The 23,527-nt window shown below is 36.4% G+C and overlaps 1 protein-coding gene across 2 annotated transcripts; it reads right to left on the bottom strand.

Moving 5' to 3' along the window:
* Nucleotides 1-7,163: 7,163 nt before the first annotated feature.
* Nucleotides 7,164-12,483, bottom strand: LOC107805137 (lipid phosphate phosphatase 2). Of its 2 annotated transcripts, none has more exons than XM_016629129.2 (9): nucleotides 12,222-12,483; nucleotides 11,385-11,484; nucleotides 10,343-10,567; nucleotides 10,140-10,227; nucleotides 9,585-9,694; nucleotides 8,848-8,938; nucleotides 8,496-8,684; nucleotides 8,350-8,409; nucleotides 7,164-7,657 (listed from the first exon to the last, which is right to left on the bottom strand). In XM_016629129.2, the coding sequence occupies exons 2-9, from the start codon at nucleotides 11,418-11,420 to the stop codon at nucleotides 7,488-7,490; spliced, it is 969 nt and encodes a 322-aa protein (XP_016484615.2). In that variant the 5' UTR covers nucleotides 11,421-11,484; nucleotides 12,222-12,483; the 3' UTR covers nucleotides 7,164-7,487. The 2 variants fall into 2 exon arrangements, with proteins under 2 accessions (XP_016484615.2, XP_016484616.2); XM_016629130.2 differs by lacking the exon at nucleotides 12,222-12,483 and adding an exon at nucleotides 11,669-11,806.
* Nucleotides 12,484-23,527: the final 11,044 nt, after the last annotated feature.

Genomic DNA, 23,527 nt, shown 5'->3' with positions numbered 1-23,527 from the left:
ATTCACAACTATGAAATTATCTTAAAACGAGTCACGCGTACGTGTACTAATTTCGTTCGACGCGTCAAAAATCATGTCACGCGTACGTGTACATAATTTATCACGCTTTATTAATTATTAAGATTGTTTAGTCAAAATCACGCGAACGTATACCTTGGTTTTAAGTTTGAAAACCGTAATTATGTCACGCGAACGTATACATAATCACGAGTATTCGATTAATTAGTGTGCCTAAAGCATTCTAGCGATTAAAAATAAAAGAATATAAACCGTAAAATATTTCTGATGCTCAAGCTTCTTTTCATTTTCGATTCCCAATTCCATAGCCTAACACTTGTTTTAAAATCACTCTAATTAATTAGTGAATTAAATTCTTACGTAATCAAAAGTTTGTCTTGAAGCATCAAACATCTACCTCTTAATGAAGGGTTGTAACAGTAATAATAAATTCATCATAGCCATTAAACTCATTCATACACACATTAAACTAAACAACACGACCAAGTAGAGTAAAGAGATATTAAGACATTCTCAAAATATAGGAGTGAGGCAAGAACCCATTCAACAGCACAGAGCAACGACATAAAAATTAGTAAAAAGCATGATATCACATTAGGCATAAAACAGTAGAAGAAAGGGAGAAATAGACCTCAAAACAAAGTAATTTTGAATTTGAAAAATGCTTAACACCAGAAAATTTGGATAGCGACAAATTCGACGGAATCGCGAATCTGCCCGGAAACCTCAGACTACAAGCCTCGATGACGATTCAAACCAGCTTCAAACATCGGCTTACAACCAAATTTTGTTCTGATTTTTCCTCTCGAAATCATATTAAAAACAGAGAGGAAAACTAAAGTATTTTGTATCTTCTTCACTGATACTCAAACATTGATTCGTAACAGGTTAGGTCATGGTTTTTTTTTCTTCAAAATTGAAAGTCACACGAATTCCAAAAACTAAAGCTAGTCTTGATCCTTCTTTTTAAACACCATAGGACTGAGAAAGAAAGAAAACACGTTACTGTATATCTTTGCATATAGTCTTAGCTTAACTTAGATATGACTTCAAAATGTGAAAGGAAAAGAAATTAAGAGAGAGCAGCCGGAAAAGAAAATGACATGGAAAGCAAAATTTTCTAGTTATAAACCAGACGTGGTGTTGTGGTCTGTTTCTCTTTAGACAGTGGTCGCTCTTAGCTGGTGTTGGAGATCAGATATTGAAGGGGAAAAAATGGAATTTTTTTGGAGTAGGCTGACGCTAGAATAATGAAGACCGGGGTTAGGTTTTGTGAAAATATGGGTTTTATATGGTTTGGGGAAACAACCTTGGCCATTGGATAAAAGTAGATCGGTGGCTATGATTAAGGGAGGGGTTTTATGGGTAAGAAAATGGTTTGGGCTAAAGAGATTGGGAAGAATAGACATTTGTCTTGTTGGGCCACTAAAATCCAAAAATGAGCTCCCAATTGGCCCAAACTTAATTCTTTCTCGTTGAACAAAAAAAAAACTACCAGAATATACTAATTAATAAGAATAAACTACTAAAGTGATCTATATATAAAAATAAAAAAATATTTTTTGGTATTTGTTTTAAATGTTATAATAAAGTAAAAAGTAGAGAAAATAGGCTAAAGTCATGGTAAAATTAAAATACTATCTATATTATTATAAAAGCATGAATACAATGTCGATTTACAAAAATAACCTTATAATATTAAGCATAATAATTCATAATAAAAGGACATGACCGGAATTCTAGATTTTAGCCTTATAATCATATTAGTTTTAGGACATAATACTACACGTTAGAAATCCTACATGATTACCTTTAGGACTCCTATTAGTATAATTACTTTCGGGCGGTCTAATTCATATAAAATTAAACAAGTAAATATCTTTAGTCATTTAATCCTATTACTTTTAGGATATACTTTTTAAATATTTCTATTACTAATTTAATTCAAAAACGTATTATAATGTCCCATTATTAATTTAATTTGAAAATGTATTATATTGTCCAAATCCATTTAGAAAAATGAGAGCCTATTTTATTATAAAAGCATAAATATTAAGCGGAAGAACTCATAGGGAAAGAACATAATTGCAATAACCTATTTTTTGGACTACAATACCGTCTTTGCTAATTTTTAATATTTAAGATTAATAAAATATTGTCTATTACTTATTAAAAATATGTAGGAAGGTTTAATAAAATTATTTCATAAGAATCCTCTGTATTGGTAATACATTGCCACTCAATGATGTCCAATATCAAAAAATAAAGTAATATTAAATGGACTACATAAAGATTTGAAATTGAGAAAAAATACCCATACGATAATATATTTTATATTATATGTGAACTATTTTCCTACTCAAATAATATTTTTTTTTATCAATTTTCGTGTAATATTGAAAATACCCAATTATTAAACAACTAAGAAAATATTTAAGAATATAAATGTGTGAGAAAGAGAAAAAAAATTGTTGGTACCACTAATAATTCTACAAACATAAAGATCTAAAAGTGAAATGTCATCTCAATTTTTTACTCTTTGAAAATAAAATTTATACTGGGTAAAATTATAATTAAGATTAAATATTCAAAATAAGAGATGAAATGATATTAAGATCTGAATCAACATAGAATAAATTATGTTTTATGTTAAAACCAAATAATTAAATCTTTAATTAATTATTTAGCAAGTGAATCTAATTCAATTATTTTTAAATTCATCATATGAGTAAAATTCTTATTTAAGTTTAAAACATATCTTAGGAGTACATAAATTTATTCCATAAATAGAGCGTTAGAACACAAAGTAAAAAGGTTAGTATATTATTAAGAATCAAAATGTTATACAAGTGTCTGAGGAAGCACAATCAAAGCTAAATCCTAAACAAGAACAAGCTTTCAAGTATATTATAAAGAGTCGACTCTGGTATAATGGGCGTAATCGAAATAATATTTCTATGTCATGCATTACTTACAAATATCATATCAAGAGGCATGACACTGTTAGCAATAATAGCAAGTGATGTACCAACAACGATTTTATTGTGAGGCCACCCACTTTAGATTTGATATACCTCTCCAAACAATTTAAATAATCATCACAAATATATCAAAACAGAGCAATGATGCTAAATTTATAAGGAAAGCAGAATTAATAATATGGTCTGAAGCACTTATTACAAAGTGTCAAACGATCAAAATAGTTGCCCAGAGTTCTTATCAATGAACCGTTTGGTAAAAAATTAATGGTTTGGGAGGTGATTTCTGTCAAGTACTACCAGTAGTTTCAAAATCGACAAAAACAGAGATTGTAAAAGTTATACTTCTGGCCTCAAATGAAAAAGATTCAACTGACAAGAAATATAAAGTAAGAACAGATCCAGTATTCAGTGTCTTCTTGCTTCATGTCAGAAACGAAGAAGATCAACCAATAAAGGATGATTTGGTTTTTCCTGAACACTTCGTTATCAATCCCAATGGTAATAGTAGTGCATTTAATAAGAGAAATATTTTTATCATTAGATTAAAATATAATTTGTGCAAATCGCATAATAGAATTAAGAAGATATCTTAACTAGCAAAAATGCATATGTTGATCAACTAAATAAAAGGTTGATTGCAAAAATTTATAATAAAAATAAAATATTTTTCAGTTTTTGACTCAGCAGAAAATGATACCAATAATTGCTACCAAGAAGAAAACTTAAATACTTTAATACAAAATAGCTTTCTACCGCACATATTTGTTGTCAAGTTTATTATTTCTTACGTATGTTAGTGTCACCGTATATATAATAGACTAAGTTAAAATTGATCTTCCATTGTGTATAGGTTAATTTTGAAAAAAAGAATATGTTTGTCATGCTACTAAAAAACTTAGATACATCGAATAGCTTATGTAATAATACACAGATGGTATATAGAAGTTTTGACTATAACGCCATACATGCAAAAATTATGATATTAGTCAATGTACTTCTAAGTATATTCTTATCCCTGAATTCAACTTTCGTCTTCTAAAACTAAGGAATATCCTTTTAAATTTGTGTGAAAATAATTTTTAGTATATTTATGTTTTGCAAATATAACAAATAAAGTATAAGGACAAACATCCTAAATAGTGGACTATATTTACCACAATATTTATTTTTTGCACGAACAACTGTATGTTGCACTTTCAAGAGGGATATTAAGATGGACAACAAGAGTTTTGGTTAAGGCAGAGCAACCAAAGCATTAGAAGAAAACATACACAAAAAAATATTGTCCACAAAGAAGTGTTCGTTAAGTTACCATCACATTAAATACTTTTAAACTATAATACTTAATTATCTAACTAACATGAAAAAATTGATCATTTGTGTAAGTTTTGATGATGCCCTTTTATTTTTAAATTCATGAATTATGCTAATGTAATAATATTTTTCGGTATTTAGATGATTGTTGTATTATTATACATAAAATTTCTCTCATTAATTAAATTTTATTGTTCCTTCATATAAATAAATATTTAAATCATCGCGTGCCATTATTAACGTACAATGCACATTCATAGATACTAGTAAACATAAATATACTAATTGACCTTAAACTAGAGGTGAAGATATTTTTGTGTTTTTTTAAAATTGTAATTTGAAGTAAAAATTGACTAAAAACTCCATAAAAATTAAAGTTAAGTTAAATAAATATTTTTAACACTAAAAAAAGCTCAAAAACGTGACGAGTCAAAAATTACGTGCTTACAAATGCACACAATAATTATAATTTATTTATGAACAAACAATGACAATTAGCAATTAATTATGAAAATCGTGGAGAAAATAGGCAGTTTAATATTTAGTATGCTAAATGTCAAATAACAATTAAGATACATAAATCAAATAGCATGTAACAATTATTACAGGAATTCAAGAATTAATATTTGATAAAGAATATGAGAGAAATAATTATTATAACAATTAATTCGTGTCTTAGAACAATTTATGATTTTCGAATAATTATGCAAACAATTAATTTGACGACATATAGACACTCGTCACCCCGCCTATACGTTGTTCACATGCATTTCACATAACAAATCATTTAAGGGTTCTATTCCCTCAAGTCAAGGTTAACCACGACACTTTCCTCGCTTTGCAATTTCAATCAATTACTCGACCACAACTTTTCCTTTTAAATTTGATCCTAAAAGCTTCAAATCTATTCACAAACAATTCAATATTCTCAATATAAATTCTAGGAATTAATTTCATATTAATTTACAAATTTTCCGGATTAAATCCGAAATTCATTTTAAAAATCAACAGTGGGACCCACGTCTCGATTCCCGGAAAAACTCATGAAATCCAAACACCCGTTCCGATACGAGTTCAACCATATAAAAATTATCGAATTTTCAGAATCGGATTAGCTTTCAAATCTTCATTTTTCAATTTTTGAAAAGTTTTACAAAATTTCCAATTTCTTCCATCTAAATCCGAGTTAAATGATGAATATAGACATGGATTCATGAAATATAATCACTTTTGGTTATAGAATACTTACCCACTTCAAAGTCGTAAAAATTTCCCTTCAAATCGCCCAAATCCAAGACTTAAAACTCAAAAATGAGTAAAAATGGCGACTTCCGAATTTATGGGTTCTGCCCAGTGATTCTTTAATCGTGATTGCGTGAATAGCCTCGCGATCGCGAAGCTCAACTTTGTTGTCCCAGAATTTTACTCTATGCGAACGCGTAAAACACCACGCGAACGTGATGCTCCGACTCTCAGACTTACGCAATCGCGAACGACCTCACGTGTTCGCGATGAGTAGAGCGCGTGGCTCAGCTTTAGCCTCCTTAACTCTAGGCGATCTTGGCCACGCGTTCGCGAAGTACCACTTCACACCCCTACGCGATCGCGTCCTCAAATTCACGAACACGAAGAACAAATTTAGCTGGCCTCTGAGATTGCCTTACGCGATCGCGAGACCTCCCCCGCGAACACGATGAAGAAAAATTTTGCAACAAAACACTAGAAAATTTGCTATATTCCTTAAGTCCAAAATGGCCCGTCGAAATCAACTTCGTTTCTCACCAAATTCGGCAGACAAGTCATAAATATTATAGTGGACCTATACCGGGCTCTGGAACCAAAATACGGATCCGGTGTCAATAAATCCAACATCAGTAAATTCTTAAAAATCATTAAGCTTTCAAACTTTTAATTTTTCATCAAAATTTCATATCTCGGGCTAGGGACCTCGGAATTCGATTCCGAGCATACGCCCAAGTCCCAAATCACGATACGGACCTACCGAAACTGTCAAAATACTGATCTGAATCCGTTTGCTCAAAATGTTGACCAAAGTCAACTCAGTGAGTTTTAAAGCTTTATTTCATATTTTAATCCATTTTTTACACAAAAACTTTCCGAAAAATTATACGGACTGCGCACGCAAGTCGAGTAATGATAAATAGTGCTTTTTGAGGTCTTAGAATACAGAATTAATTATTAAATTTAAAGATAACATTTTGGGTCATCACAGCCTTATCGTTCCTCCTAAATATCCCAAGACACGACTGAAAACGGCCTTATGCGTTTACATATATGCATACCCCTCAAGTTTACTTATACAATGTCATCACAGGGAAGACGAAATCTTTCATAAGAGGTTTATTGCAGGAGGATCCTAAATTGTTTCTTGGATTTGGTATATATGCTAAATTTATGGATTGTGCATTGTTCTTATTCTACATTAGATTTGAACATCTAAATTTACTAGCATAGCAAGTTTTAAAAAAAAAGGACAGTCCGGTGCACAAAGTATTCACAGAGGGTCCGAAAAAGGGTCCCAACGCAAGGGATGTGATATAGATAGCCTAGCCTAATGCAAACAGCAATTATTGCTTACTAGCATTGCAAGTACATGATATACCCAGTGTAGTCCCACAAGTGGAGTCTGGGGAGGGTAGAATATACGCAGAACTTACCTCTGCCTTTTTTTAAAGAGCTGTTCCCGGTAGACGCTCGGCTCAGGAAGGGAAAAGGAGAGGGGCAATAACAAGTAAACCGATCTGACAACCGAAATAAAAATACAAAACTAGCACTAGGTAATGCAATCAAAAAACCGAAACAAAAAGATAACAACTAGTAACAGACGTCTAGGGATAGAAAATACACAAAAGACACTAAGTGGTGTATCAAAGCTATTATTACAAACAAGGCTAACACTCGGCTACTGTTACATGGTATAAAAAAACAAGAAACTTAGATCATAACATAGCAGCTAGCATGTACTTGTATCAGGAAACTCAGAACATCGATCTCAAACAACAGTATAACACAAGTGACAAACGAATATAGGTCCCAAAAGCTAAAATATGTAGGAACATACAACTAAAAATGCAGCCTAACTTATTCACAAGAAAATAATAAGCTGAGCTAGTTGAACAAAGATAAAACATAGGAGTACAATGTCCATATGTCTCACATTCTGCCGTACTCCACATCCTCAAAAGGGTTGGAATTTGTACCGGATCGCTGATTCAGTTGTACCTCCGGGCGCTCTGCCTCTAATCCTCCGTTAGTAGGGTGGACATGTTGCGTGCTACTGCGGAACTCCTCCACTGCTCGGAAATATGCATATGGTCCCCATCCTGAAAACAGAGATAATAAAAGAACAAGTAAATTTAACGATATCCAACCGGGTTGTACAAGTCATGAGCTTCTAAGATTAACTTATATTAACTAGAGATAAAGAATGAGACTCCAAGCCGTCGTTCATATGACCGGGGAGCTAGGTGTTGGAGGGAGGTCAATTGAATCCCCTTCACCGATTATACTGTATAAATTGCGCAAAAACGCCTTTTTGATTATATATAAACCGTGTAAAGGTGGTCCACAGATGTTTTAGGTCATACGTTTCAAATCCTAAGTATACTCTTTTGAATCCTCTTGTTTGTATTTCCGGCTCCGCCACATATGACTATCAGATTATGCTAAATTCTTTGATATTTTTTGACATGTCCTCAAAATTGTCCAGATCTAAATAAATTCACCATAATCTTCTTGCTATTAGGTTCTATCCCTTTCATTGATCATTCGCGACAATAAAGAAAATCCCTAGGAAATTAACAGAGAAAACGCTGTTGCACTTCTGGACTTCTACTGATGCAATATGTAGTGTAATAATAATAACAACAACAACAACTATGCTTCAATCCCGAACAAGTTGAGGGGGTCTAAAACATAGCAACTTCTGTACAGTGTAATAAAGGAAGGTTTGTTGAATCGCGAGGAGTTAATACACAACATAATAAAAGCAGGAGGAGATTAGTGGAGACCATACCTTCTGTATGGTATGGAGCTGGGAAGAACTGCAGGTAACAGAGTGTCGCGACAACAAGGCCTGAAATGTGAAAAACATGGAATATTAATCGAAAAACTGAAAATGCAATCTTCATTGACTGCACAATGCAGAACTTCAACACAAACCTATCAATCCTCCGGCAAACACGTCTTGCCAATGATGCCAGTAGTCATCCACGCGTGAAACCCCGACAAGACATGCCATTAGGAGAGGAAGAATAACTATACATAGTTTTGCTACGTGCCCTCGACGATCAAATGCTTTAATCTTCCCTGCCAAATATAATGATAGAAACCCGAGACCAGCAAATGACCCTGCAAAGAAAAACCATAACTTGGTCGGATCAAACTTTATGAAATGCAGAACTCCTTTTGAAGTCTATAAGCAATCTTTATCAAAGGTTTCAACTAAAAATCTCCAAAATCCTGATCTGATGTACTTGGATATAGTGGAATCGGAGAAAGTTGAGCTACTTACATGAGGTATGCCCGCTTGGAAAGCTCTTATGTCCTTCCTTTATATCACTTTCTTTACCATGGCATTTCACGTCTCCCCACTGATCATAAACCTGAAGAAAGAACCGGAAAATGAGTCAAATGAACCAGTAAACAATAACAACAAACCTAATGTAATCCCACATAGTAGGGTCTGGGAAGGGTAATTTATACGCAGACCTTACCCCTATCTCGCTGAGATAGAGAGGCTGTTTCCAATAGACCCTCGGCTCAGTGAAGCATAAGCACAACAGTAATGAAAGAAGACAACCAGACACAACAACGAGGAGCCATAGAAAAAAGAAGCATTGAAAACAGCAAGATAGTAAGATGACCAAAATGAAAGCAACAACAAGAAATAATAGAATCCTAAAACTAAAAACAATATGAGAAATGAACCAGTAAGCAAACTATAATTAAGTTAATGAAAGAGTTGACCACCAATTTATGTGATATCCTGGTAAGTCAGTTACGACAATCAAGAATATCAGATAGACATACATAGACTTTTATTGAGTTCAATAGAAATGCGCTAAGTTGCTACCCTTTGCTATTGCAGTTTGATCAATAATTACTAGAAGAACGAGAAAGCACATAAAGAACCGTCAAGTTTTGCAGCCTAAAGTACTTTTGCGCAGCTAAAATATGGAAGCTTTGATTCACTAAAGCATTTACTAGGAAAGAGTAGCATTATCAGAAAATCAAGAACTGGATACATACATCTTTACCATCAGGAAAGCAACGCCAGAAAAAGTCAGGTCGAGGACGGCCTACTGCATTCTTGATGGCATCCGTGAGTACAGCCGTAATTAGTATGGCAAATAAGAGGCCTGCAATTTTTGGTTAAGTTAAAGGCAACTAGTAAAGTTACTTAGCAAACAACGGGAGAACATTCCTTTTACTACAACAATGAAAATCAAAGTCACAGAGGCAAGTATCACGTCTACTGAATATTCCACTGCCCGCTCCCCATTGCCCGAAAATTCCCTCAAAAAAATGAAAAAACCATGGAGAACTAAGAAGGAAATCAACAAAACCAAGATCTGAATGAAAGGGGAAAATTGCTCTAAAGAAAAAGGGCTGTCTGGTAAGCTCCCGCTATGCGCGGTGTCCGGGGAAGGGCCGGGACCACAAGGGTCTATAGTACGCAGTCTTACCCTGCATTTCTACAAGAGACTGTTTCCACGCCTCGAACCCGTGACCTCCTGGTCACATGGCAACAACTTTACCAGTTACGCCAAGGCTCCCATTCGAAAATTGCTCAAAAGAAATTACCTAAAATGCTGTGGTGTAGATCGTAGACATCCCTCCTCCTCAAATAGATGAGAACAAAGATGATAATAGGCAATATAATTGCATATAACTGTTCATCAAAGAAATCTGTTAGAAACACTTAAAAACTCTGAGATTTAAATAAACTTTCTCTACATTACATTGATACTCAACTCGATATGTTAAAAAGCTATAGGTACACTTACAGGAACAGACCACACTGGGACGGTATTATCTTTCATGGGATACTTCAGATCTGTCATCATATCCTTTCCAACAAAACGATGAAATGGACCGATGACATAAAGGACTATCTCTATGACTACGAGCAGCAGCAATATAAGCCAGTCATGCATGTGAATTCTTGCAACTGATGATCCATGAGACTTAATAGTATGTCCGCACCCGAGCTCAATCTCATTTGTATTGCCCTGTTTGATTGAAACAGAAATATTAGTAACCAAATTTGCAAAACCAAAGTAGTAATCAAATTGATTGTTCAGTTAATAAAACACTCTAACAAGCAAAAGTTCTTTGAAGTTAGCAAAACCAGAATGAATAAGTAGTTCATTTTGAAACACACAACATAATCAACAGAAATGTGAATACAACAACTACTACAACGCCTCAATCACAAACAAGTTGGGTTTGGCTATGAATTCGGGCTGTCCATATCGCTCCATTTAAGCTCATCTAAGTCCAAAATAATATATAAGATAAAAATAGCACTAGAAGTCTTTTAGATTTTTTACTGGCAAATCAACAGAAATGGGAATTACTAACAAAAATTTGTTATGTTTAAACGTTTTCAATGAGATCTGTTGTTAATTCTTTTTTTTATCTTTCTTGAGCCCAGGGTCTACCGGAAACAAACTCCATGCCTTCCTATAGGTAGGGTTAAGGCCTATACGTAGGGTTGTCTGCATACACACTACTCTACAAATAAATAAAAACAGTATGTGCACTATAAGATCTTCAAAATTTACTAGGATTTCACATATCTACAAGCCTGCTTAATTAATTGGATTTTTCATCAAAAACTCTGCAGAGAACTGTTAAACAAGACAGTCAAAACAATTAAGTACCATATACCATATGGGGTAAAGGACAATTGGAAGAGAATAAAGACAGAAACTTCAATTCATAAGCAGAACCAGAAATCAAAAACTAAAAATAAAACCAGAAGTAAAAATATATCATGAAAAATGAAGGGAAATAAAAAAGGACAAAGCAAAAAGGCCAACGAACCTGAAACACAGTCTTAATCTTATCTTTCCAACCCATTTGGACACCGTTGATACTTCAAATTCCAAAGAGCTAAACCCAAACTCACAAATAATCTTGGAACCTAAAATCCAAAAAAAAAAAAAAAAACCAAAATTTTAAAAAAAGGAGACAATATTTATCAGCAAAAAATCCTTCTAGATATGCTACCAAGAGCCCAAGACTGAGTCTTTATCATAATAAGAACAACGTTGACTTTTAAAAACAAATTAATGGAGTTAAATCAAATATTATACATTGAAAGGTACCTTTTAGCAGATATTAAAGCTTCAATTTTTAAGCAATGGCAGAAGAAAATGGAGAAAAATATGAAAAATACAGTATGAAAAAAAAAGTTTAAAATAGCAGAATTGAAAACTCACAAAGAATTTTGGGACCTAAAAATAAAATACCCACCAAAATGATAAATTTATCAGCAAAAATTCTTCTAGATATGATACCAAAGACTGACTAATAATATCATCATAATAACAATTTGACTTTTTAAAAGAAATTAGTGGTGTTAAATCAAAACATTAAGAACAAAAGAATGTTCAAATAGGCCCCCACAAGTTTAAGGCTTAAAGCTTCAATTTTTAAGCAATAGCAGAAGAGAAAAAAACAGCAAAAAAAATGGAGAAAAAAAATATACAGTAGGAAATAAAAGACTTTAAAAGAGAAGAAACCAACCAAAATGAAGAATTTATCAGCAAAAATTCTTCTAATATATGATACCAAAACTGACTAATTGTATTAGCATAAGAACAACTTTGACTTTTTAAGATAAAATTAACATTAAGTAAAATTGAAAGGTACTCTTACCTTTTTAGCAGATATTTTCTGGTAAGCAAAGCAAAAGAATGTTTCAAATGGGATTGGGACCCCACAAGTTTATGGCTTAAAGCTTCAATTTTTCAACAATGGCAGAACATGAGGAGACAAAGAATAAAATGGAGAAGTAAAAATAAAATGTAGATACAGTGTGAAATGAATTATGTATAATGGATTATTTATATGTGACAGTTAAGAATTTAAAATTTTCAACAACTATGTAAAAATGGTGCCGAGGTCCAAGGAAAGTGCATATTTTTGAAAATAATTTTTTTTTTTTTAAATATGGATAGAAGTTTACAAGATTGAACTGATCATAACCGTTGATTTTGTCAAAATTATTAAGCGTGTGGTCATATTTTGACGGCTTGGTTGGTTAGTTGGGCAATTTAACTGTCGAGGACGTGTGGGACCCACACAAGAGGAGAGATAGGTCCAGCTCATTTCCAAGCAAATTCTAATTTTTGTTTTAATATAATAGAGATTCTGTTACTCTAAAAAAAATGACATAGTCACAAAATATTAATTAAATTTTAAACTCGATGTATGTAGGGGTGTTCGTCGGTCAGTACGGTATGGTATTTAGATATTTCGGTTCGATATTTTCAGTATTCGATTTCTTAAAATGCTATACCAATATTGTACCTAATTAAATTCGGTATGGTTAGGCTTTTCTCCTTCCGGTTTCGATTTATTCGGTTTGAATACTAACTAGTGTAAGAGTCATAAACTGTAATATTCTTAATTAAAGTACTCAAAAGTACAAAACTAAAAACGTTTGTTGACAAAAGTTTTGTCCAAAACCATCAAATATCAACTCAGAGGGAGAAAATTATACATAAATGAATAAATTTGATCATTACAAATGTATTGTTGCTTGCTTAGAGTTAATTTATGAACTTAAAGAATAAAGAAAAATAAAATTTTAGATTTTTAATATTTATGTTATAATTAATAATATGTGTATTGTGTAATATAATATATATTTCGGTACGGTTTCGGTATTTCAGTATTTTATTTTAAAATACCAAATATCATACCTAATACCACTTTTTTTTAAGCTTAAACCAAATACAATACCGAATACCAAAATATTGAATACCAAATACCAAAATTTTCGGTTTCGGTATAGTAATTCGGTATTTACCAAATTATGCATAACTCTAGATGTAAGTATATATGTATACAATATATCAAAATTATTCTTAGAATTTTATGATCTTCAAGATGTCATGTAATTCCCTATAAGACTATATCATTAAGAACAAATAAGAATGTAAAAATTAAAGAGTGTTTTATTTTCTTTTTTTGGTCATAAATTAAAGAGAGTTTAAATGTAAAAGTTTATCAATTTCTTTTTAAATCGGATGAAAAAGAAAAGTATGTTACTTTAAGCTAACAGAGAGTGGGAAAACATTACTTTAAGAAATTCCGAACTAAATTTCAAACCAAATAAGTTCTAGAGCTATTGCATTGTCAACAAAAAAACTATGATTTTTTCTGTTTCTTTGACTAATCTAGAAAAAAATGGTTAGGTAGAGAATTCTGAAACTTAGGTCGTCGCTCGAGGTCATCACGTATTTGATATAATGTAAAATAGTGGTTTCTAAGGTAAAAAAAATGGCAACTCGATTTACTAAACTCTCATTATGCATGGGATCCTGAAAAAAGGTTCATCATAAGTTATTGAAAATAATATATTATGTATAAATGATTATATTTTGAAAATATTCCAGTGTTTTACCGGTCTATCAAAACCACTATCACCGAAAAGTTTGATGTTTGGCATATTTCGATATGTGTTGATGTTACTTTACCCATGTTTTAACCACTTCTTGATGTTATTTAATCTTTAAAACTCCCAACATGGTGTAATTATTGGTTTGATAACTAATTAAGTTATGTGTGACGATTTAAGGTGTTCGGAGTGCAAAATATGAAGAAAAGGTGGTTTAGCCAGAGGAAGAAGGGTTGGATGCGTCGCATCCAACCTAGGAAAACATCATCCTGCGTGCAACCTTAGCAGTGAAGTTGGGCCATAGTGTTCGCCATCGCGTGCGAAACTGGGAAGTAGAAGAGAAGGCTGGATGCGTCGCGTCTACCCTCACATGCAAAGTTAAGAAATGGAGGACGAGGTGGATGCGTCGCATCCGCCTTAGCATCAACCCCTGAAGCCGATTTGGACTAGAGTTAGGAGAACTCTAGATTACAACTTTTGGACGCAATATATAAGCTTTAAAACGCCTCTTGTAGAGGAGAGACGGGGGAAGAGAAGAAAAAAAAGCTATAACCAAGTTCAAAGACCACGGAATTCGTCTGGAGTTTTATCCTTTCTTTCTTTTATTGATTTTTATGCAATCTTATGAAATTTGGGATGATTGCCTGAATATGAGTGGCTAAGAACCCTATTATTCTAGGGTCATGGGTATACATGAATGTTGATGTTTGAAGTTTAATTTGACGACGTTGGGTTTATCATATTGGGTTGTTTATTTAATTCTGTTTCTAATTATTTTGCTGAGTAATTAACAGTGAAATACTATCTACGAATCTAGAGTTGAACTCGAAAGTGGGAACCCTAGATTGCATATAGAAGTAAATAGAGTAAGTTTTCAAAACCCGGGCATCGGGGAAAGGATTCGCGATTAGGATAGACATATACCTAATTGCCTTACTCGGTTAAAATACAGGAATTGTAAATGAGTTCTTGTTAAACTTAATTCCATAGACATATAGGTATTAAGTTAACTTGAGCATGCGAGTAAGAACTCGACAGATTCTTACGAGTGAAATTAACCGTGTGAATCAACAATTCAGATAAATCAATTAGCTATTTTAAAATACGAATGCAACATGAATATTAGATGACCCGTGACCCTGGAATATTATATCCTATTGATTGTTGAACAAAACTATTTAAGTGTTGTGTTGAATTCTTAGCGATTCATTATTTGATCGTCCGTAGGTAGTAAGTTAGAAAATTATATATTTTATTAGAAATATCTTGAATCAATAAGCTATTCGAGTTTGAATTAGTCAAAGTTAATCATAAGTCTTCGTGGGAACGATACTTTATTCACTACTTTATTACTTGACGACCACGTATACTTGCGTGAGTGTGTTTGGCCGTAACAAGTTTTTGGCGCCGTTGCCGAGGACTTAGAAATTAGATACGTGACTAAGTTAAGCTTTTATTAGATATTTGTTTTCAAGTTTTAATTTTCAGTTTGCCTGGTTTGTGTCAACGCAGGGTCTTCTCTCGAATGCAGAGGAGTAGAAGTGCAAACAACCTCATTCCTCTTGATCCAGAAATCGAACGAACACTACATAGAGTGAGAAGGGAACACGAAGCTAGAACGAGAATAGAAAGAGAGTTGGACATCGCAGTCCAACCACAGCCAATAGATATGGCAGGCAATGAAGAGCGTCCGGTAATTGAAGCCGCAAGGCCCAATCTTGCGAATATGACTCAGGCTATTGTGAAGCCTGATATCACTGGGCATTTTGAACTCAAACAGTACATGGTACAGCTGATTCAATCCACAGGACAATATGTGGGTCTATCTCATGAGGACCCGCAGAGGCATATTCAGAACTTCTTGGAAATCACGGACACTTACAATTATCCGAACGTCTCCAAGGACTATGTCAGGCTGACACTATTCCCTTTTTCACTGTTGGGGGAAGCTAAAGAATGGTTGCAAAAGGAGCCCGCGAACTCTATCCACACTTGGGATGATCTAGCAAGGAAATTCCTGATCAAGTTTTTCCCAACTAAGAAGACAAAGTCGCTGAGGAGCCAAATTCTTGGGTTCCAACAACGGGATGGCGAGACACTTCGTCAAGCTTGGGAAAGATACAAGAAGCTACTCAGAGACTGCCCGCATCATTGTCAAACTGATGAGGTATTGGGTCACACTTTTGTTGATGGGTTAGATGAAGCATCAAAGATGAATCTTGACTCAGCTTGTGGGGGTAGTTGCATGGCAAGACCATATAGTGAAATACAACTCTTGCTAAATAATTTCACTGCTAATGACCATAATTGGCAAGGAGAGAGGGATTCACGAAGGGGAATTAAACAGAAGGCCGCCGGTTTGATTGAGCTTGATGACTTTTCCGCCATGAGAGCCGATATAGCAAAATTGGCAAATCAGATGAATAGAATGACAACACAACAAATGCAACATGTACAGCAGATGTCTATTTGTTGCGAACTATGCGGAGACAGTCATATGATTGACATGTGCCCCACGAATCCTGAATCTATATACTATGTGGGGCAACAAAACAGAGGTCCTATGAATCAACATGCGCAATATGGGAACACTTACAACCCAAACTGGAGGAATCATCCTAACTTCTCATGGGGCGGAAGTCAACAGAATCAGTATAGGCCTCAAGGGAATTTTACTCAACCTCAGAAGCCACCCCAACAAATGGAAGAAAGTACGAATGACTTGCTGAAAAAGTTGTTGCTAGACAATCAACAGCTCAGGACCGATTTCAGAAATCTTGAGAGGCAAATGGGGCAGTTAGCAGCAAACCAAAATACTAGACCTACAGGCTCACTTCCCAGTGATACAGAGAAGAACCCTCAAGTTAATGCAGTTACACTTAGAAACGGGAGGGAACTAGAGGAAGTGCCAAGGAAGATAAAAGAAAAACCTATACCTGGGGGGAGTTGACACCTAAGGCAACACAAGAGTCAAAGGAAGATGATGCAAGTTCAGAGCGAATGGAGGTTACAAGGCCACCACCACCTTTCCCCCAAAGATTGCAAAAAAGGAATGACGATCGCATGTTCAACAAATTTCTCTCCATGTTGAGTCAGGTTCAATTAAATATTCCATTAGTGGATGTACTTCGTGAAATTCCAAAGTACGCTAAGTACATAAAAGACATAGTGGCTCATAAGAGGAAATTGACTGAGTTCGAGACGGTTGCACTTACTGAGGAGTGCACATCAAGGGTCCAAAACAAGCTTCCCCAAAAGCTTAAGGATCCTGGCAGCTTCACCATTCCAGTACAAATCGGTAATATTGACGTGGGATGTGCTCTGTGTGATTTGGGTGCAAGCATAAATCTGATGCCTTTATCCTTGTTTAAGCAATTAGGTCTGGGAGCTCCGAGACCAACCACCGTGATGTTGCAATTAGCTGATAGGTCCATAGCCTACCCCGAAGGAGTGATTGAAGATGTGCTGCTGCAAATTGGAAAATTTATCTTTCCAGCTGACTTCATTATTCTAGACTTCGAGGCTGATGAACAAGTTCCAATCATATTGGGACGACCTCTCTTGGCTACTGGCGATGCAATAATTAAAGTGAGAGAAGGGAAAATGATTATGAGAGTGGACAACGAGGAAGCAGTCTTCAATGTCTACAAAGCAATCCAACTTCCCCGCCACTATGAGGAGCTCTCTATGATATCTGTGGTGGAGGTGGATGAGAAACTTCTTGACACGAGTGTATATCTAGACGACTGTTTAGAAAAAGCAATCATGATGTTTGATAGCTTGGAGATGGATGATGAGGTTGAGGAGATGATGCATATCCTAGATACATCATGTGGTTACATGCAAGGAATAATCCCGTTTGAGCCCCTGAATAGGCCAAGTGGCCCCCCACCAAAGCCGTCAATTGAAAAAGCTTCAAATTTGGAACTTAAACCCCTACCCCCTCACCTTCAATATGCTTATTTGGGAAGTTCTGACACTTTACCTGTTATTATTTCTGCTCACTTGTCTAAATTACAGGAAGAAAAGCTATTAAGGGTGCTACGTGAGCACAAGCGAGCAATTGGGTGGACAATGTCTGACATTAAAGGCATTAGTCCAGCTTTCTGCATGCACAAAATCCTCATGGAGGACGGACACAAGCCAAGTGTAGAACACCAACGCCGACTAAATCCAATCATGAAAGAAGTGGTAAGAAAAGAAGTGATTAAGTGGCTTGATGCAGGTATTGTATTTCCAATCTCTGATAGTAAATGGGTAAGCCCCGTTCAATGTGTGCCGAAGAAAGGGGGGATAACCGTAGTAGTTAATAAAAATAATGACTTAATTCCTACAAGAACTGTCACTGGATGGAGAATTTGCATAGATTACAGAAAACTGAACAATGCCACCCGGAAAGACCACTTTCCCCTTCCTTTTATTGACCAAATGCTTGATAGATTAGCTGGCCAGGAATACTACTGTTTCCTGGACGGTTATTCGGGGTATAATCAGATTGCTATAGCCCCAGAAGACCAAGAGAAAACTACATTTACATGTCCTTATGGCACGTATGCATTCAAGAGAATGCCCTTCGGTCTTTGTAATGCACCTGCGACTTTTCAAAGGTGTATGATGGCTATTTTCACTGACATGGTTGAAAGATTTGTAGAAGTATTCATGGACGATTTTTCTGTGTTTGGATGTTCTTTTGATAGTTGTTTGATGAACCTTGATAAAGTGCTAGCTAGGTATGAAGAGACGAACTTGGTGCTAAACTGGGAAAAGTGCCATTTCATGGTAAGTGAAGGTATAGTTTTGGGGCACAAGGTTTCAAAAGATGGTCTACAGGTGGATAAAGCAAAGGTGGAGATGATTGAAAAATTGCCCCCGCCGACATCCATCAAAGGCATTCGCAGTTTCTTGGGTCATGCAGGTTTTTATCGTCGTTTCATTAAAGATTTTTCGAAAATTTCTTCCCCTTTGTGCAGGCTTCTAGAGAAAGATGTTACCTTCAAGTTTGATAATGCATGTCTGAAAGCATTTGAGGAGCTGAAGGGAAGATTGGTGACTGCACCAATTATCATTGGCCCCGATTGGGCACAACCATTTGAGTTGATGTGCGATGCAAGTGACATAGCAATTGGAGCGGTGTTGGGGCAAAGGAGGGATAAAATCTTTCACTCCATTTATTATGCAAGCAAAACTATGAATCCAGCTCAGATGAATTATACAGTGACTGAAAAGGAGTTGCTTGCAGTGGTGTGGGCGTTTGACAAGTTCAGATCCTATCTAGTGGGAACCAAAGTCATCGTCTACACAGATCATTCAGCTATCAGATACTTATTTGAAAAGAAAGACGCCAAGCCGAGGCTGATTCGTTGGGTCCTCCTCTTGCAAGAATTTGACATAGAGATCCGAGATCGAAAAGGGACAAAAAATCAAGTGGCCGATCATTTGTCCAGATTAGAAAGTCGGGACCATGTAGCTGAAGGAGGGTCAATTAAAGAAACATTTCCGGATGAGCAAATATTAGCAGTCACCTCAGGTGAAGCCCCATGGTATGCAGATTATGTGAATTTTATCGCAAGTGGGGTGACGCCACTAGAATGGACAGCTGACAATAGAAGAAGATTCCTACATGATGTAAGGTTCTACGTGTGGGATGAGCCATTCCTATATAGGCAGTGTGCAGATCAGTTGGTGAGAAGGTGTGTTCCTGAGGAAGAGATGAAGGCTATACTACATGACTGCCATGCGTCACCATATGGAGGTCATCACGGCGGGGATAGAACCGCCCAAAAAGTGCTACAATCAGGTTTTTATTGGCCAAAATTGTTTAAGGATGCACATGCCTTCGTTAAAAATTGTGATAGATGCCAAAGAACTGGAACTATCACGAGGAAGCACGAGATGCCCTTGCAAAATATTCTGGCGGTAGAACTTTTTGATGTTTGGGGGATTGATTTTATGGGACCATTCCCATATTCTAACGGGCACAGATACATCTTGGTGGCGGTCGACTATGTTTCTAAGTGGGTAGAGGCCATTGCTCTTCCTACTAACGACGCAAAGGTTGTGGTAGGCTTTGTAAAGAAGCACATCTTCACACGTTTTGGGACTCCAAGAGTGTTGATAAGCGACGGGGGAACTCACTTTTGTAACAAACTGCTGAATAATATTCTTGCAAAATACGGAGTCAAGCACAAAGTATCCACTGCCTATCATCCCCAAACGAGTGGTCAAGTAGAAGTTTTCAACAGAGAGGTCAAGCAGATTTTGGAAAAGACAGTAAGTATGAATAGAAAGGACTGGGCCGGGAAGCTGGATGACGCATTATGGGCATATCGCACTGCGTACAAGACCCCAATAGGCACTTTTCCGTACAGGTTGGTTTATGGGAAGGCCTGCCATCTGCCCGTCGAGCTTGAACACAAAGCATATTGGGCGATTAAAAAGCTAAATATGGAGATGGACTTGGCCGGTGAGAAGAGATTGCTACAACTCAACGAGCTTGATGAGTTTCGATTGCATGCGTATGAAAATGCCAAATTGTATAAAGAGAAGACCAAAAGATGGCATGATAAGCATATCCAACATCGTGAGTTTGAACCAGGTCAAGAAATTCTACTGTTTAATTCAAGGCTAAAGCTTTTTCCAGGAAAGCTTAAATCTCGATGGTCGGGTCCGTTTGAAGTGGTTAGTGTGAAACCTCATGGTGCGATAGAATTGTGTGATAAGGGGTCCAATACGACATTCTTGGTAAATGGCCAAAGAGTAAAACACTATTGGGGTGGTGACATTGCACGTCACAAGACCACAATGGATTTAGTGGAGGCATGAAGAACATGTTGCGTCGTGCCGCGACGTTAAATCAGGCGCTTCTTGGGAGGCCACCCAAGTTAGTTAGTTTATTTTTTTTTTTTTTTTTTTTTGGACGTAGAAAGAAAAAAAAAAAAAAAAAAAAGTTCCCCAGATATGAGAAAACGAGGCGGATGCGTCGCATCCCCCTCAGCAAAAAAATTTTTGATGGGCCAATTGCTCAAGGCAGTGAAGTCTGCCTATCGCGTCCGTGTCGCGTCCGAAAATTTTTTTGAAGGAAGACAAGGGGATGCGTCGCGTCAAAGCTCGCACGCACAGGTAAGTACTATATATTTTAACACATCTTAAGATAACGAATTCGTTAAAAACTCTTCTTGCGACGCATCCACTCGTCTCTTTTTGCGACGCCTACGAACGCAGAACGGATTTCTTTAATCGAAATTGCAACGCATACAAACGCGACAGGTACTTAGATTCATAAAATGACAGCAGTGAGTAAACCATCCAAGCAACAAGACAAAGATGGTAACAAGCAACCGCCCAAATAGCCTACCGGAAGGGCAGCGAGCGGTCCAAATCCACAGAAAAAAAGGAAGCGGACGGAGAAGGAAATGGAACTGCTGCCTAGGCAGTTAAGTGATGATTCAGAGCAAGAGGAGGAGGAAACATTAGTCAGGAGGACAGTGAAGAAGGGTATTACACCAAGCAAAGGAATAGAGATAAGAGAGCCTGTGACATACCAAAGAAAAGCTTCGAAAATGAGTGATCCGACTGATAAAGGGAAGGAGAAGATTACTACAGAATCTGAATCCGATTCCGATTCGGACAATGACCACCTACATGTCAACATGAGTGATGAAGACGAGGGTGAACCCATAGACCGAGTTGATTGGGAGAAAAACTTTGTTAATGAGAAGGCATTCCGAGCCTATAAGAAGATACTGGTTTCAAAGAAGTATATTCCGGAAAAGCCGATAAACATCGGACCACTTAAGAAAAAGTACTCAGAGTTTCTAAAGTCAATTCGAGAGGTGCAAAAATGGGGACCCATCTTGAAAGGTCACGGCAAAGCCAACCTCACCATTGTTAGAGAGCTCTACGCCAATTGGCGTCACGCCAGGGGAAACATTGTGCGAGTAAGAGGGGTAGATATTAATGTGTCAGCTGAAGCTCTGAATAACTTCTTAAGGGTGCCACACACACTTACAGATAGGTTTGACTCCATATGCAAAATACCAGATTATGCACACATTAAGTCTGTCCTATGCCCTACCAGGAAGGATGCAGAATGGAAGCATAGGAGTATGGAGTACCACTCTATAGCCAAGGAATTTATGAGTGCGTTAGCACGTGTGGCTCTAAATTTCATATGTAACCGCCTGATGCCATGCCAACATAAAACTGATGTCCCTCGTTACCGCGCACTCGTATTATATGCTTTATTAGAGGGGATACCACTCAACTTAGGAGCCATCATGCATGATCAAATGCAGCGAACCAGGATGAATTACAAGTGGAGGCTGTTCTTTGCTAATACCCTAACGGCTTTTTTGACAGAGATGGGAGTACTATGGGACAAGGAGAATGACGACATTGAGGCTAAAGCTTCAGGACCATATGATGTCACTCATGTTCTAGAGCCGAACAAGGGAAGGTCTTCTAAGCTCACCATTCAACAATTATTTGAGCAAATGCAAGCAGATATGCAAGAGAACAGGGCTGAGCTGATAGCGACTCGTGTCGAGTTGAGTGCCACCAGGGATGAGTTGAGACAGACTCGTGCGGATCTAAGCCGAGTTCAGGCCGAGCAGGCCACGATGATGAAGGAGATATCATTACTCCTCAGAGCTCTGGTTCAATGTGCAAGTACAGACATCTCCCAGCTGATTGCATCATCCACTGCCGGACCATCCACTCCTGTTCCTCCCATAGTCACTGAGGCTCCACTCAACAGGCCTACTGAGGTCGCTGTAACACCTGCTACAGAATCAGCACCAGTTGTTGATGATAGGAATGCTATGGATGCAGATGCTCCTCCACAGACTGCGGATGAGCCCTCCACCTTGACTTGAGGGAGTTCTTCTCACCCTACTTTACCTTGTTTGTGTGCGTTGGGGACAACGCACAGTCCTAAGTGTGGGGTGGGGGGTGATTCATGTTTTGATGTATGGATGAATGTACTAAAATATTTACTGGATTAATGGCATAAAATAGCAGTAAATTCATCTATATGGAGTAACTATCAGTTTATCATTATCAAAAAAAATAAAAAATATATATGTCTTTTAGCTTTCTTTAGGTAGTAATAATCCCCTATGGTTTTTCTTTGTGCTTCGGTTCTTTTCCATGGGATGTAGTTTGAACCGGGTAATTTTATTTTCTTTTTAGAGTAGAGTAGGAATGTAGGGAATAAAAGGAGGAAGAATGATGAACCTAGGTGACCTTGACTTGGTTGATAATGGCATATTTAGGCTTTTACATATGTAATATCTTCCCTTCTCACTCTGAAATTATTGATGATGCCTTGTTAAAATGGATAGCATGTTTTGTGGCGCCTATTTCTCATTTTCTTGACTTGTGTTCACTTTGCGCTTAATGCTTAATATCTCGTTGCTCCGTGAATACTTGCATTGTTTGAGAGTCGGAATGTGACCGTCCTTAATGAGTCATGTGCCATGTGTGGTAAGGTTTTTGTGTAGTCCATGTAGTGTACTTGTGTCTAGAACTTGCCCGGTATGTGAGTTGAAGCGAAATTTGA

Source organism: Nicotiana tabacum, chromosome 24, assembly GCF_000715075.1.
Source record: "Nicotiana tabacum cultivar K326 chromosome 24, ASM71507v2, whole genome shotgun sequence".
Taxonomy (NCBI): Eukaryota; Viridiplantae; Streptophyta; class Magnoliopsida; order Solanales; family Solanaceae; genus Nicotiana; species Nicotiana tabacum.
The sequence above is the reverse complement of the archived record's forward strand: the minus strand, read 5'-3'. Positions and strand labels throughout refer to the sequence as shown.